This window comes from Netta rufina, assembly GCF_964035555.1.
Source record: "Netta rufina genome assembly, chromosome: 1".
NCBI lineage: Eukaryota > Metazoa > Chordata > Aves > Anseriformes > Anatidae > Netta > Netta rufina.
In genome coordinates this window covers 199,284,669-199,300,104 of record NC_140123.1, presented here as the reverse complement: position 1 = coordinate 199,300,104, position 15,436 = coordinate 199,284,669, and the positions used below count along the sequence as shown (strand labels likewise).

General features: G+C 42.1%; 1 protein-coding gene across 2 annotated transcripts; it reads left to right on the top strand.

Moving 5' to 3' along the window:
* The first annotated feature begins 1,902 nt into the window (after positions 1 to 1,902).
* HSPA14 (heat shock protein family A (Hsp70) member 14) lies at positions 1,903 to 14,187 on the top strand. Of its 2 annotated transcripts, none has more exons than XR_014619343.1 (14): positions 1,903 to 1,976; positions 3,055 to 3,135; positions 3,213 to 3,295; positions 4,044 to 4,092; positions 4,683 to 4,776; positions 4,895 to 4,985; positions 5,979 to 6,083; positions 6,917 to 7,078; positions 8,056 to 8,211; positions 9,360 to 9,462; positions 10,648 to 10,863; positions 11,299 to 11,423; positions 11,888 to 11,958; positions 13,501 to 13,566. XR_014619343.1 is itself a non-coding variant. In XM_084306379.1 (14 exons), the coding sequence occupies exons 1-14, from the start codon at positions 1,920 to 1,922 to the stop codon at positions 13,577 to 13,579; spliced, it is 1,521 nt and encodes a 506-aa protein (XP_084162505.1). In that variant the 5' UTR covers positions 1,903 to 1,919; the 3' UTR covers positions 13,580 to 14,187. The 2 variants fall into 2 exon arrangements, 1 of the variants encoding a protein (XP_084162505.1); XM_084306379.1 differs by having other exon boundaries at positions 11,250 to 11,423; positions 13,501 to 14,187.
* The last annotated feature ends 1,249 nt before the right edge of the window (positions 14,188 to 15,436 follow it).

Genomic DNA, 15,436 nt, shown 5'->3' with positions numbered 1-15,436 from the left:
CAGGTTCTAATCCCATTACCAATCTGTTGGCATAAATGGTGCAACTGGCATTAGGATCTGAGGGAAGGCCAGGAAAAATCAGGTTTCTGTACTAGAAGCTTCTGTCTTTCGTTATCTTCCTATCTTTAATGTGTCTTCTCCGACTCCCTCCTCCATTACCTGTGCCAAAGATGCCTTTGCATTCATTGCTTTCTTCTGTAATGTCTTTCTCAAGTTCCCACAGGTCCCTCCTGCTCACCTCTACCCTTCTCTTTCCATTCCTCTGTTTACAAGAGGAAACAGAAAGGAGCTACAATTTGGACACACTCTAAAGGTATTATTTTCAGTCATACCAGTTTCCTTTATTGACACTGGGATCATCTCAGGAGCACAGACTGCTGCAAGCTGAGCTCCAGCCAGGGACTTCCAGCCCTTGGTCAGACTTCTCCAAGCTTGGTTATTGCAGAGGGGATAGTCCTGTGACTTAGGAAATCCAGCATTAGTCTGGGGACACAAAATCCCTTTGGAAGTTTTGATAACTCCTTTAACTTCTACATGATAACAGAACTGTAGGGGCTGGAAGGGACCTCCAGAGATCATCGGGTCCAACCCCCCTGCCAAAGCAGGTTCCCTACAGCAGGCTGCCCAGGTAGGCGTCCAGGCGTCCACCCTCCGCATGAAGAAGTTCTTTCGCGTGTTGGTGCTGAACTTCCTGGACTCCATTTTGTGGCCATCGCCCCTTGTCCTGTCCCCACAGAGCACTGAAAAGAGGTTGGCCAAATCCCTCTGTCTCCCACACCTCAGGTATTTGTACACATTGAGGAGGTCCCCTCTCAGTCTTATCTTCTCCAGGCTGAACAGACCCAGGTCTCTCAGCCTTTCCTCATGGGGGAGATGCTCCAGACCCGGTATCAACTTTGTGGCCCTCCGCTGGACTCTTCCCAGGAGATCCCTGTCTTTCTTGTGTCAGGGAGCCCAGAACTGGACCCAGCACTGGATAATCACCCAAACCGCCCACACACACCAGGTTGGGGAAGATACAGACACTCAATCTGCCCCCAGCACCCAGCACCAGGCACAGGGGCTGTGATCCTATAACCCCTTACACCCTTTTCTCCCTTTTCTCCCTATTCCACCTCATTCATCCTGCTCCCCTTCCCCTGCACACCCCCTCCCAGTCCAGAGCCTGAGCTGCTTTTGGCATGGTGGCAGGAGTTGGGCTCTGACCCATGTTCAAGTCCCCCAGCCCGCAAGCTGGGTTAAAAAGCACACTCATTAGACATCATTTTGTTGGTTTTTATTTTATTTTATTTCTTCTGCTTTAACACAGATGGGCTTCTCCATGGCAGCGCAACATCCCCACACGGTGTGATTTACGCTCAGATGTTGGTCACGGCTGGTTAGGTCACGCAGAGGCAGCCCTTCAGCCCTGCCGCCTCATTAACGATATTTGGGTAAAAAATGTATATATTTATACTGCCTCGTGTGCTTCACTGCCTGCAATTACACACTGAGAGAAGCCAACGGCATAAAATACACACACACACCGCCCGCCCCCGGCCTGTACACGCAGGGAATAGCTTCCTGCGCCTTTCTTTGCATTAATCTTTATTTTGGGGTTAAATAAACTCAAGCCCGGCACTGACGAGCTCCCCTCACCCCCACCTCACCCCCACCCCGCCCCCGCCCCCGCCCCCGCCCCCGCCCCTCACGCACAAAATCTGCCGCGTTGCCATGCGCGATGACGCGCACCCCCCCCCTCCGATTTTTCTGATTGGTCACTCCGACGCTGCGAGGACGCGGGGGAGAGGAGAGGGGGGAGCCGCGAGCCGTGTATGAGAGGCGGACGCTGATTGGTGAGCGCGGAGAGACGCGGGGCGGGATTGGCTGGCGGCGGGAGTGCGGGGCATTGTGGGGCGGCGGCGAGCAGGAAGGGGCTGATGGCGGCCATCGGCGTGCACCTGGGGGCGTCCTCGGCATGTGCCGCCGTGTACAAGGTGCGGGGCGGAGGGCGAGGAGAAGTAGTAGTAGTAGTAGTAGTAGTAGAAGGAGGAGGAGGTGGTGGTGGTGGTGGTAGTAGTAGTAGTAGTAGAGGAGGTGGTAGTAGTAGTACTACTAGTAGTAGTGGAGGAGGAGGAGGTGGTGGAGGAGGAGGAGGAGGTAATAGTGATAGAAGGAGGAGGTAGTAGTAAAGGAGGTGGAGGGAGGAGGTGGAGGAGGAAGTAGTAGTGGTAGTAGAAGGAGGAGGTGGGTGGAGGAGGAGGAGGTAGTGGTAGAGGAGGTGGGAAGAGGAGGTGGAGGAGGTAGTAGTGGGAGGAGGAGGTAATGGTAGAGGAGGTAGGAGGAGAAGGAGGTGCTGGGAGGAGGTGGAGGAGGAGGAGGAAGTGGAGATGGAGGAGGTGGGTGGAGGAGGAGGTAGGAATAGTAAAAGGAGGAGATGGTGGTAGTAGCAGAGAGGGTGGGGGAGTAAGAGGTAGTGGTAGGAGAAGGCGGTGGTGGTAGTAGCAGAGGAGGTGGGGGATGAGACTGATAGTAGAGGAGGTGGTAGAGGGGGTAGTAGTGGTAGTAGAAGGAGGAAGTAGTAGTAGTAGAGGTGTGAGGAGGTGAAGGAGGAGGTAATGGTGGTAGTAGTAGAGGAGGTGGTAGTAGTAGAGGAGGTGGTGGGAGGAAGAGGAGGTGGAAGTAGTATAGGATGTAGCATGTGGAGGAGGTGGTGGTAGTAAAAGGAGGAGATGATAGTAGTAGTAGAGGAGGTGGAGGAGGAGGAGGAAGTGGAGATTAAGGAGGAGGAGGTGGTGGGAGAACGAGGTAGTAGTGATAAAAAGAGGAGATGGTAGTAGTGGAGCAGATGGTGGAGGAGGGTGTAGTTGTGATAGAAGGAGATGGTAGTAGTGGTGGAGGAGGTAGTGGGATGAGGAGGAGGAAGTAGTAATAGAAGGAGGAGATAATAGTAGAGGAGGTGGTGGAGGAGGAGGCAGCAGTGGAGGAGGAGGAGGTGGTAGTAGTAGTAGGGGAGGTGGTAGGAGGAGGAGGAAGTGGTGCCGGGGTGACGCTGACAGACATCTGTCCCCACAGGATGGCCGCGCAGACGTGGTGGCCAACGACGCGGGGGACCGGGTGACTCCTGCCGTGGTGGCGTTCACGGAGAGCGAGGAGGTGAGGGGGGCCCGCGGGGTGGTGCCCCGGGGGAGCCGCTCTGCGTGGGGCTCACCGAGCGCCTCTTTGTTGTTCAGGTGGTCGGCTTGGCGGCGAAGCAGAGCAGGATAAGGAACGTGTCCAGCACTGTAGTGAAAGTAAAGCAGATTCTGGGGCGAAGGTAAGCACACAGGAGGGGAAGGGAAGCTGAGAAGCGCAGTTCTCCCCATGAAAGCTGCTCAGTGTCCAAGGCACTGATGTCCAAGGCACTGTACTGTCAAGCAGTAGCAGTAAAATGAATCTGGTGCTAAGAGCGTGGTTCCCCTGGTCTTAAACATCGATTGAATCATTGGAACTCCTTACCCAATATTTAATTTTAAAGTGGAGAGATGCAAAGAATTCTAGGCCTGAATTTATTTAGGTCTGGCACTGGAGATGCCACAAAACATTTTAGTGATAACGTGGCTGCGTGTTCCAGCTCTTCCACTGAAGCAAGTGGAAGAGAACGTGTCCACTCTGCATGTCTTAGTGCTTGGCAGATACTTCGTTTTTTGTCACAAATAGAGGACAGGCAGCTTATTGCTGTCACCTTATCTCAGTCAAGACAATAGAAATGCCACCAGAGTCTTTTATAACTGAATGTTGGGGGTGGTGGGTTACAAACAAATGTGATGGGTTCTTTTTTTTGTCACTTTCCACCAGCTAGCAAGTGTTTCTGCTATTGTTAGCGTGGGGAATGGTGCTTGACAGATAGCAGCAGAACCATTACGTTGTGATCTTTTCTTCCACGTAGATGTATCCGTAGAGTGAAAAGAGGAATCTTGCCTGGAGTGTAGCTTCTTCCTGTACTGTCAACATCACCAAGATGAATTTCTGCAGTTACCCCGGAGCATATGGTTTATCTTGCTGTTCTGTTTTTGTCTTCACAGCTCTGGTGACCCCCAAGCACAGAAATACATTGCAGAAAGCAAATGTTCGGTGAGTATGAGCTATTCTGTTTTGTTTTTATCAGAATAACTTTTCATTTTATACCGTGCTACTTTGCAGTTTGTGCCACGCTGGTTGTGTTCTGCAGCGATCGGCTCTCCCAATATGAAATTTGTTTGCTGTTGTGTGAATGTGTTCCTCTAGAACGTGTTTCTTTCTCTCTTTAGAAAGTAGAGAACTCCTTGTTTGGAGATCTGCTGCCATAATGTAGTCCAGCAGAAAAAAATACATGCATCTCTTGGCCATTCATAAAAGACAATTCTTTTAAAAATGTTGTAGAAGCAGCAAGTAGTTGAGCTGTTGTACTACAGAGAGCTTTTTAATAGCAGAAGGAAGTCGGGAGCTTCTAAGTCTCTACGAACATCACTGTCATGTTGGATAGTACAAGGTTTCCTTGTGCTCTTTGACAGCATTTTGGGAATGTTTTCTTGTCACAGAATCCAAACTATTCTAGATACAACAGAAAATATCTACAACCTTCTCCCTTTTTTTATTACTTTGAACAGAAACTAAATAGGTTATTACCAAACACTAATGTTCAAATTATGCTTCTAACAAGGGTGTGTTGTCTTTGCTTACAGGTAGTTGAGAAGAATGGGAAACTTCAGTATGAGATAGATAATAAGCTTATTAACCCGGAAGATGTGGCAAAGCTAATTTTCAGTAAAATGAAAGGTACTTAATGAGTAAAAGCATTTAATAATAATATTTCTAAGCTTATCCTCACATTTTCAAGATGTGGTCTGTTGGTACTTTGCTTTTAATCAACATGTTTTGCCTGTGTTTATGACAGAAACTGCTCAGTCTGCAATTGGTTCGGATGTAAATGACGTTGTTATCACTGTCCCGTTTGATTTTGGAGAGAATCAGAAAAATGCCCTTGGGTAAGAGGATTCAGATTTTTCTGTTACTTACCGTGCCTAAAGCAGACCTCCTGGCAGGTGAACAACAGGAGTTCTGCTGGACTTTGCTGTCATCGTGGCTGTAGTGTCATCTCAGATGTGGTATTTCTACTGCCTCGTCAGTGTCCCCTTTGAAATGCAAATGATTTTTCAGCCCTCCATAATTTCCCTCTGCATCTCACCAAACTAAATGGTGCTACCTGATTTTATCAAGGACTATTTATTAGAGAGCAGGTACTGAATACACACCACTGTTCTGCTTGGAAGTGCAGCTGAAGAACTTCAGTTCTGTGAAAGCATAAGTAGACTTTTGCCACGACAGAAGTCAAAGCTGTGCATAAATAGCAGCATTTCTCTCTACTTTCAGTATATAGAAGACGTTATGTTGAACTGTCATGAAGAACTTAAAATACACTCAAAGTTAGTCATGAAACGCTCGCTCTGGGTATCTGCGGTATGCGTAATGAAACTTTCTACTGCTTTGGCATCCGAGTTTCAAAATGACTTCAGGATGGAGGAAACTATTGGGGCAGTTTCAGGGCCACTGAGTGCCAAGAAAACATGTAAAGTTAAAAGTGAGCTGTGGTAACTTGATTTGGAATCAAATCAATTTGACATCTGGTGAAATAATGTACTGAGGACACTTAATGCCACAGATGAAGACGTGTACAAGCTTGGGTACAAGCTTGCTTGAGGGTGGCTTTTTAATCTTGATTTTCTTCTGCTGTTTTTATGGGGTATGCATGTCTGATGCATCAGTGTTTTCCTTGACATAAGCACACTACAGATCCAACTCCCTGAAGAAAGCAGTTGCAACTGAACTTCATTATGTTTTTTTTTTCCCAGTCACTTCCCTTTGTTAATAGCATGCTGTAACCAAGTGCTGAGTTGATGTCATATCAAGTTCTGACAAAGTCTTAATAACTACAGTGAAATCACTAAAGTAAAATTCAATGCTGTTATGCCTTATCACAGGGAAGCAGCTGCAGCTGCTGGATTTAATGTTATGAGATTAATCCACGAACCATCTGCAGCTCTCCTGGCCTACGGAATTGGCCAAGATTCACCCACTGGGAAAAGGTAAAATCCTAAGATCTTACTCCTTAAATTTAAGCTGCTGTAGTTTAAATCTGCGTGAGGTTTAGCACAGCACATTCTACACAGAGAAATCATAAACGAGGGAATGATGTGTTCCCCTAACAGCCGATACAAAACTAATGATTTGAAGCCTGCTTTTCTCTTTCTCTCAGAGCCAATGGAAATTCACAAGTTATAAATCTGTGACTTTTAATTAACTCCTTTATTCTATCTTGTAAGAAATTGTCTTAAAGATTTGTCCCCAGTTTGTGTCTTGCTTTTTAATGAGCTGATTGGCTCGAGGAAAAATGTAAACTTCTTAAGCAGACCTTGGTGTAGCTAGTTTCTAATTGTGGGAGATGGGGTTGTTTTGCATATGCTTGAGGAGCTAAAGGTCCTGCCTAGGAGGTGCAGTCAGTTTCCCTCATGAGTACTCAGATAAGTCACAAGGTTTTCAAAATAGCCGAGACTGCTGCTAGTGAGAACAGATGTCTTTTCTTCCTCTTGTTGGTATCTTTTTTTTCTTTTTTTTTTAACCCTTCTCATATAATTGGGGCCCAGAACTGAGAACTCAGCGTTACGTTTTAGGTTATGTTGTGGGATAAACGTGGGCTAACTCTGGCTGTATGACAGTGACTTTTCTTTTAGGCAACATGGTCACTAGTCAGTGATAACAAGACATGCTAAATCTAAACTGCTCAAATCAAATTCACTGGACCAAACTGATAAAACCCTGCAATATATTATTTGGTGATGGTCATCTTAGAAAGCGTGTCAAAGGAAGCATAATTTTAGACGACTTGTTAATACTGCTTTCTTTTTTTTTCCTGTGGCAGCAATGTGTTGGTTTATAAACTTGGTGGCACGTCGCTTTCTATCACGGTGATAGAAGTAAACAGTGGAATATACCGCGTGCTGGCTACTAACACAGACGATAGCATTGGTGGAGTGTGCTTCACAGAAGCTCTAGCACAACACTTAGCATCTGAGTTCCAGAGGTAGGTTCTGAATTCCAAGCATGTTGTTGGGACAAGAACATCACATGTGATGCTTGCTTGTAGAAAAGAATTCACAGAATCACAGAATCGTCTAGGTTGGAAGAGACCTCCAGGATCACCGAGTCCAACCTCTGACCTAACGCTAACCGGTCCTCCACTAAACCATCTCACTCAGCTCTACGTCTCAATGTCTTTAAATTGATGCTAGTTTGGCGGAGCTGGTGGGCTGTCTGAGCAAAACAACTCAGATAAAGATACAAAAGGAACAGTCAGCTGCTGGGGGAGTTGGGGAAATGGTTGGGTTGGGGTGAGCTGTGAGGGCTCAGCTATGAACTGTTTGAAGTGATGTAGGCATGATTATATTGTTTCAGTCACAGATGTGGTTGTGTTTGGAGGGAGGGGAATTCACTTCTGTGGGTTTTGTTTTTTCTTGTTGACATGAAGGACCGTGGACTGGCCAGCTTTATCAGGCTGGAGCCTGTGTGTCCTGTCCTACAACAAACAAAACTGCACTCAAATGTACTAGCGTTAGATCTAGTGCTTTTTTTCCCTGTCATGGTCAGCTGCATGCTAACACAGAAGGAGACTTCGGATGAAATAGACTCTTTCAACATGTCTAGTATTCAGTGTTCTATTTCTTACAGTAATATGATTGAAATTGTTTAACTTGTAGGCCTGTTCTTACTGTTTCTTCCAGTTACTTCCAGGATCCATTCAGCCAAAAACCAGTTCAGAAAGACTTAAATCTTTATAATAAGCATTAATACTTGAGTTCACAGCAGTGCCTCTACTCAGTGTTCTTTAGTTGAAATTGAAACACGTGCTCTTATTCTCTGTCAACTTTCCATAGTGTCATTGTAGGTAACATTAAAATGTCTACAAAAAAATGTTAATATCTTAAACGCTTTCTTAAAGAAAAAAATGAGTTTATGCTCAAATGCCTGCCTTTCTAAATAGACTTTTTTTTTTTAATGTAGGTCTTGTAAGCATGATATTAGAGGAAATCCCAGGGCTATGATGAAGCTAATGAACAGCGCTGACGTTGCAAAGCACTCGTTATCAACCTTGGGAAGTGCAAACTGTTTTGTAGATTCACTGTATGACGGATTGGATTTTGATTGTAATGTGTCCAGGTAAAACAAATCTTGAGGCTACTCATGTTACATAGAAGTAAGCTTTAAGTATTTTTAGTTTGTGTTTAGGATTTTAATAAGCTTTGATTTTTGGTGATGCCGGAAGGCCAACTTGCTTTTTTGAGCTTTCTTTCATGTTATTTCCGTTAATGCATGATCTGTAGGTAGTTGAGAGGAACACTAAAGGTGTTCTTGTAAATGGTTAAGAGAGACACTCTGAAAAGGTCCACAGAGACCCCATCTTTAGAGTCTAGTTGATGAAAGGGAAATAAGCCCTGTAATTAATCAAGGTGCTTTCTCCTGTGCCTCCCATTATTGTTTTTGTTGCTGCATTTTTTCTTACAAAAGAGGGTTTGGGGCTCTTTCATCCAAATGAGCTCCAAAATGATAGTCAGGGATATCTTAGTATCTGTCTTTGACAGGTGGAGTGGAAAAATGTTTTTTTGTCTTTTTGTTTATAGTGCTGTGTCCTACTCTTAAGTCTCTTTTCTCTCTCAGGATTAACTCTTTTTGAAGTGTTTAATTAAACTTCATTTGTTCTTCCTGTCACCAGTAGAATTTAGCAAAATAAAATTGTTTTGTGCTGTTGCTGCAGTTGGATCTGGTGAAGTAAGGCACAGTATGCCTGGAAGCGTGAGAAGCTCTACTGTGGAGGTTGTTTGGTTCAGCTGAGATGAGGAATTTGACTTACTGCAGTTGTGCAGAGTAACTTTTGTCTTCAGGCTTGAAAGAACCTGAAGCAAGCACGTTTTCTTTTGATTTGGTTAAGTAACTATTCCTCCGTGTAAATCAGGAAGCAGCTTGACTTGCCTCTGAAACTTCAAGAGGTGCATTTTGATGTGTCTGTTTTAAAGATGAGGGACTTTTTGCTTCTTTATTGTTTTGACTCAGATGTGAAAACTTTGTGTTTTTCCCAAGAATGCACTAAGAAAAATTGCGTTCCATGGTAGTGATGCAATCAATAGCAGAGATACTTGCACAACATAAATCACTTACTTGAGATTAATGGTTGGGAAATAAATTTTCTTGACTGCTTAAAAAAAATCTCAATATGAGGTATAGTTAGAGAAACAAAGTATGTTCTAAAAATGATTGTTCTTCTGTTCTGGATTTGTTTAGTGGATGACTTTTTTTTTTCCCCCCTTTAGGGCCAGGTTTGAACTTATCTGTTCCTCACTTTTTACTAAGTGTGTAGAAGCAATTAAAAAGCTCTTGCAGCAAGTTGGATTTACAGCTGATGATATTAATAAGGTAATAATAGAAATCACTTGTCTGTGCAATGCTTTATAGCTCTACAAGAACATTTGGGGGGTTGTTTTCCTTGGACTGCGATTATTTCTGAATGCATTTGAGCCAAAAATGCTTAAACACAACAGCGTATGTAGAATCAAGGTCTTCGGAGGTTATTTGGACTAAGGTAAAATTAGTCAATGATGGCGTTTACTGATGTATATTGAGGAAATGGTAGAGGATTTGTCCCATTTGGTGTGTTAGTGTAACTTTTGGTAGAGCTGAGGAGTACTTTCTTTAATATTCAGAAGTTTGTTTGCCCTCACTGAGTTTTGGATTGGGTTGGCTGACACTTGAAGAATTCCTGAGTTTCAGCTCGGTCTTACAAGCTGAACAAGATACTTATTGTCTGCTTGGTGTCTGTGTTCCTCCTCCCTTCATTCCTCCTTGTTAGCTTAAATTTAGGAACACATTAGATGCCAAACTTTAAAGCCAAAAATGGTGATTAAAGTAGTAAATATAACTGGTTGCTTCAAATGTCTCTTTCTGTTTGGTACAAAAGTGACTTCATCTAAATTCCTGTGCACCGGTCTGTGGTAAATACTGCTGTACGTACTGCTTGTGGAATTGGTGCATGAATTCTGCAGCGAAGGTTAACTGGCACTTGTAATGATACTGGATGCATTTCAGACTCCTCATTAGTGTTACCACCAAAGCTGTGTCACATCCGAATTACAGTTGTAGGATAATAAGGCATTCTAAGCCACTGTTCAATGAGTGTCTTCTGTTTTCTGGTGGAAATATTTTTAAAGTTGTTGTCTGCTCAGGCCTTAATGGTGTGGGTTTTGTTTTACATTTTAAATATATTAAAAAGAACCTAATTCTACAACTCTTAAGCTATGCTTTAAGCTAAGAAAAGTGTGAATTAGCTTAGTTTTAAGATCTAGTTTTAACATTTGGAACAAGGAGAAGAATTTTTAGTGTGAGGGTTATCAAACACTGAAAAAAGGGCTGGCAGAGGTTTTGGAAGTTGTATTTTTAGAGCTGCCTGTTGTAACTGCATGTGTTCTGAGCAGGAGGTTGGACTAGGTGACTTACACCTACAGGTGCTAAAATATCCCAGAGGGGTTTACACTTCCATTTTGCAAGTTGTAGCCTTTTCTTATCTTCTGAAGCGAGGTTTGAAATCATTGTCTTGTTTTCCAGGTGGTTCTGTGTGGTGGGTCTGCTAGAATCCCAAAGCTACAGCAACTGATCAAAGACATTTTCCCAAATGTGGAACTCCTGAGTTCAATTCCTCCCGATGAAGTTATTCCTATTGGTGCAGCAATAGAGGCAGGGATTCTGCTAGGGAAAGAGAATCCATCATTAGAAGAAGATGCATTCCTTATTGAGTGTTCTGCCAAAGATATTCTTTATAAGGTAAGGCTAAAAATCTGTTTAGGCTTTGAAAATGCTATAATGAATATGTAGAACCACTTAGGCTTTGATATTAAAGAAATAGTATTGTTTTAATACGCTAATTAGCTTTAAGTGGCCATTTAGATTTATCCAAATCGTTGGAGAAACTCCTATTGACTCAAAGGGGGGATGGATTGCATCTTTGTTATTTCCTTAATTGCCATTTCCTCGTCACTGCTGGATTTTTTTCACTTAGGGAAACTTCAGGGATTTTTCTTGAGTTGCTATTATGGTAAATACAGCAGAAGGAGTGAATCTTGGATTTCTTTGCTCATGGAGCACTGTTACAAAGCATCTAGCTCACTGAAGTACTTAGAAAGGCGTGAATTTGTTCTTTCTTTTTAAAGGGAGTAGACGAGTCAGGGGCTGACAAATTCACAGTGCTATTTCCATCAGGGACACCGCTACCAGCTCGAAGGCAGCATACCCTGCATGCTCCTGGAAACACGTCTTCTGTGTGCCTTGAGCTGTACGAGTCATTAGGAAAAGGTCCTATGAATGAAGAAAACAAATTTGCACAGGTGAGTGTCTGCACGTGCAAGATTTAATGTGAACTACTTGGAAATTAAGTGAATCTGGGAAAAAAAAAAAAAAAAAAAAAGAACCAACCACACTTACCAGAACCTTATGTTAAAAAAAAAAAATCAGAACTGAATGCATCTGTCTAAAAATTGTCCTTAAATGTTATTCTACAAATGTGTTATGAATTACTGAAGCATCTTTAAAGAAATTTCCCTCCTGAGTTTCTAAATACTTGTTTGACTTTGATGTATTGGCACTACTGTGGTGCAGCTCATCTGGGACAAGAGCCCATAACCAGGTGTTCCAGTAGTACATAGATCACCAGCACTTTAGAAATAAAATTGCTCGAGGTAACAGTGTTGCTAGTGCATGTACTAATTATTATGCATATCACTTTTTTCATTAGACTGCTGTGTAAGGATTTAAAAAAAAAAAGATTGTAAAATTTTTCTCTGTTAAACAGATTGTACTCCAGGATTTAGATAAAAAGGAGGATGGCCTACATGACATATTAACTGTTCTCACTATGAAAAGGTACTTACCATATTTCTTGTTCTGACATTTAACTTGCTGCTTCACACTTGTTAGAGAAAGTTTAGTTTTGTGTTAAGAAATTTCAGCATTTCCTTGCTTACTGGGCTCTGCCCTAGCTGGGGCAAATTCTGTAAGAATGTGAGGAATGTGTGGGGTTTTTTTGTTTGTTTTTTTAAGGCAGCACTTTCCGTGCTTGCGTTCTTTGATTGCTATGGAAATAAAACCTAACATGGTTGTATAGATGGCTTCTAGCAACTTGAGAGCTGCTGATCAGTTTAACCATGCTTGAGAGCAGCAGGTAGTCCTGCAGAATGCACACACTTGTGAATAACTAAAGTTAAATCATCCTTTTATTAGTTGCTGATGAATACTAATGAGTCCCTGAAGGACTTATAATGCTGCATTTATGAAAAAGACCTGTGGCCTTTTCATTTTAGAGTCAGGGTTGTTAAGCATGAAAAACAATGCCATAGGAAATCAGGTTTTATAAATCTACTTTTTACAGAACTACCTGTTTTTTACAGGGAAAATACAAAGTGTCATATGGTTGTGGTAGGAGAGGTGGGATGGAACTGACTTAGAAGTGATTTCTCAGACTTCCCTTGGTCTTAATGGTTGACTACTTTGGTTTATGTGAAATAGTCGAAGTAGTTTACAAAGATAACGGTAGAGTTCCAAGTAGTCAAAAGATGTTTGTCTTCTGAGGACTGTACTGGAATTCTTACTGCTTTTCAAACTAATGAGAAAGTTGTCTAGATGTTGCTGAGAAACTAAATCCCTACATGCTATTTGAATACAAAATACTTTTATTTTCTTAAGTTAACTATCAGGTTTATTAATTCTGTATTAATGAACTGAACTTTAAATACCTCCTTAGCCATGCAGAAATTTGCTCTTAGCATTAGTGAGAAAAATCTTTTCGGCTATTTACATGCAACTGTGAGGTACAGAAAGCTTCATTATTTTAAGGGTTTTGGTAATGCACAGAGCAGTGAAAGTTCACTAAAATGCTTCCTATTTCTGTCTGAATCTGAAGTGTGACTTGAATGCATAGGTGAACTAGGATTCAGTGTTATCTTTCTTTAAAGTGAAGGGTTTTCTCTTTAAGAAGATCCTTGGTATTTAAAAAGCAGTACTCTATAAGAGTTCTTGTGATTTGAGAAGATGCACTTATCTCTTGGTTACCATTAGGCTGAGTTCTTAATGTAATTATTTTGAATATTACTACATATTGTATTTCTGATACTGCATTAAATTAACTTAGTTACACTAATAACATAAACATGTTCCTGAGTCTGTTCCATCATATGTGGAGAAGATGCATGCTTTAATGAAGAACAAGAAGTATCTAAGTACTGAACACAGTAATTTCATAAATATGTTATTCTATGGATATTTTGATGCTTATTTGGCTTCCACTGTTCTGCATGAAGACTACTATTTGTTCTCTATAGAACATGTAATAACATACTAAATGAGATGGTCCTAAATATACTTTTTTTTCTTTTTTTTTTTCTTTTTTTTTTTTTTTTTTCTCCCTAGGGATGGATCCTTACATGTTACCTGCACAGATCAAGATACTGGAAAGTGTGAAGTCATCACTGTTGAAGTGGCTTCATAGCCTCATTTGAAAGGCAACGTTACCCTGAGTTGATTTTGTCTCTCCTTGGCTTGTCCACCAAAGTGGTGACTCTGAGGTGTCTTTAATGATTCATAGAGAATTGTAATAAACTGAAGTAAAACATTAATTTTCCACCAAGTCTGTTTGGAGTGGAAGATGTGGTGCAAAATGTTAATCTAAATAGGAAGAAAACAGAGCATTGAATTTATCAGCACCTTTTAATAAAAATTTCAAAGAGCATATCTCAGGTTTTTGGTTTAGCAGCAACATATTATGTAGTCTGAGGACTAATCAGGTCCTGTACCCATTCAAACAGTATACCTGTGGCTTCAACCAGCATAGCACTGAACCAGCCAGAGCTAGATACGTGAAAATCCACTCCCAAATAACTGTACAAATTATACTTAACCTGCGTGGTTTCAATATTGCCCAAAACCAAGGAGGTGATGTCCTTTTGAGCTGGCATCTTGGGCAGGATATTTTTTTTTGTGGCGTTACTGTAAGATGGTTTTGTGATGTTACCTGAAAAACACATGTGAGGGTTATATGTGCTTATTTATGTGTTTATTAATAAATAAAAAAATTTATACAGATGCTGGTATTCTCCATACTGTGGCACTGTTTGAATCTGTATATCGGTATATATCGGTATATATTTGTTTGGCTATAATCTGACATTCTGTTTTTTTTGTTTGTTTGTTTTTGTTTCTAGATCTAGGTAGGGAGGAAAGTAATAGAAAGTGGAACAGGCAGCTGTAGTTACAGGATTTGAGGGTCTTGGTCTTGCATACAGTTGAGACAAGCACCAGTTCAGCCCTTAGGTAGGGCCAGATATAATTTTGTCAGATATTCAGAGTAACCCAGTGGTACCTCAAAGGCATAAACCAAAACTAGAGAGAGGGATGCCAATCTGGATTCGAAGAGACTTGGATTCAACTACTGCTTTCCTACAGCTTTCCCAAGTGTCTTGAGCTCCTCAGTTACCTGTTGCAGGACATGCATTTTCATATTCTTTCTACCTTATAAAATCCTATGTAGATATAAATCTTACTGCATTTCAAACATAATTCTGGCTTACCAGACTAAGCATTTGATTTGAACTTGTAACACTCAGAAAATTTTACCTCACCTAGCACTAGCTCCTTGGTGTCCTGAAGGTAAGTGAATAAATAGTTCATCAGTTCCTGTCTGGAAGCTTTTAAAAGGGGTCTTGGAAAACCCAAAGCCTTACTTGGTGTGGGCAGTGGAGTCCCTTAGCCCCATACTGTTGCACATTAACATCAGATTGGAGTAAGTCCTTGAGAAGAGACTGGAGAGCTAGCTAGTGGCTGGGCATCTCTGGGGTGTGTATTTTGTGCTCAATAGTACAAACTGCTGAGGTTTGGGGCTGACTTGAACAGCAGACCTTGTTTTTAGGAAGTGTATTGTGGTGAGAGGGTATATTTTTGGTTCCAAGTGCCTGAAATATTCCCCTTTGACTCCGGAGGTCAGTATCCAGCAGAGAACCAGCTCGGGGCCTCAGGGCAGCCTTCCTGGGGCCTCCAGTTCCCCCTGCCCCACGAGTGGATGCTGAAAGTGAACAAAGAGGAGCCTGGGCCTTCCTCCACCTGGCATACGATAAGAAAGATGGGGTCTGTAAAAGCCGCTTTTACATACGGTTTAGCTTTAAAACTATGTAAGATCCGTTAAAGCTGCTTTAATATACGGTTCAGGTTTAAAACTTGATGTAAGAGTTTTAGTATTAATGGGGGGGGAGCTGAAGTCTTGCTATACTTATTTGATGGGGGTTAATTTTCCTTATAGCTGTTAATTTTGTAGGTTTGTTTCTGTGGAGGAGTCAGTGTGTGGGGGAGAGAA

Bases quoted from the DNA above. Each gene is read 5' to 3' on its own strand.
- HSPA14 (XM_084306379.1), top strand. From the start codon at position 1,920: ATGGCGGCCATCGGCGTGCACCTGGGGGCGTCCTCGGCATGTGCCGCC. The intron at 3,136-3,212 runs GTGAGGGGGGCC...TTTGTTGTTCAG, and splicing joins CGTTCACGGAGAGCGAGGAG to GTGGTCGGCTTGGCGGCGAA. The intron at 4,093-4,682 runs GTGAGTATGAGC...CTTTGCTTACAG, and splicing joins TTGCAGAAAGCAAATGTTCG to GTAGTTGAGAAGAATGGGAA.